An 812-nucleotide genomic window follows, 5' to 3' on the forward strand; every position below is an offset into this window, starting at 1 on the left:
TCACACACTAATTACTGCGTTTAAGGCTCTTAATTGCCCTTTTTTAGTCGTTCTTTATTTGATTATATTTCAAGAGCCCAATTAGAATCTTTTTATTTATAAATATTAAAGAATATTGAGACATAACATAAAACATAATGATGTATAAAAAATTATATAATTAATAATGGAAAGTTATGATTAAGTCAAAAATTATTAATTTGGATAATTGCAACAGGCTATATTCCCCAGTATCTTGATGGAAAATCAAGAATATTAGAAGTATCATTAGGATTGTTTTGTTCCACAATATACATGTCATTTGGTGCTGTGTTATTTATACATCTATCTAAAATTGTTTTTGTGCCACCATTTGATAATTTCACTACCTTGGTAACTAATACTAAATACAACATTATTGGTTTGAAGGATTCAACCGCAGAAGCTATATTTAAGGTATACTTACTGAAACCGTAATTTACTATTCCTTAGATAAAAAATATATATAACTGTATAAAAATTAGAGAATGATGATCAAAAAATAATTCAAGAAGAAATTATAATTTTTGTAAAGAATATAATTTTTATGTAAAGATTCTTTATACATTTATGATTTTTTGTGTATAAATCTTAAATGCTTGAAAAATGTTGATTAAATATCATGAGGCTTCCACAGGTGCTTTCTATATAAAAATTATGCGTTTTGCGGGTTTTCTCCGTATCCAGATCCAGTCTTGGTATGCCAACGTTTCGTAAACCTTGCAGTCCACTTCATCAGGAGGAGCAGTCTGATACTGAGCTGTTCCTTCAGGCCGTTCCTTTTATATTACGCT

At 28.3% G+C, this 812-nt stretch overlaps 1 protein-coding gene across 1 annotated transcript in view; it reads left to right on the forward strand.

Moving 5' to 3' along the window:
* Nucleotides 1–812, forward strand: part of LOC108762193 (glutamate receptor ionotropic, kainate 5-like) — a 12,715-nt gene that overhangs the window by 3,446 nt on the left and 8,457 nt on the right. Inside the window, exon 4 of the mRNA XM_018509096.1 lies at nucleotides 218–435. Within this exon, the coding sequence (XP_018364598.1) occupies nucleotides 218–435 (218 nt within the window). The remainder of the gene's footprint in view (nucleotides 1–217; nucleotides 436–812) is intronic.

Source organism: Trachymyrmex cornetzi, unplaced genomic scaffold (genome assembly GCF_001594075.2).
Source record: "Trachymyrmex cornetzi isolate Tcor2-1 unplaced genomic scaffold, Tcor1.1 scaffold28, whole genome shotgun sequence".
NCBI lineage: Eukaryota > Metazoa > Arthropoda > Insecta > Hymenoptera > Formicidae > Trachymyrmex > Trachymyrmex cornetzi.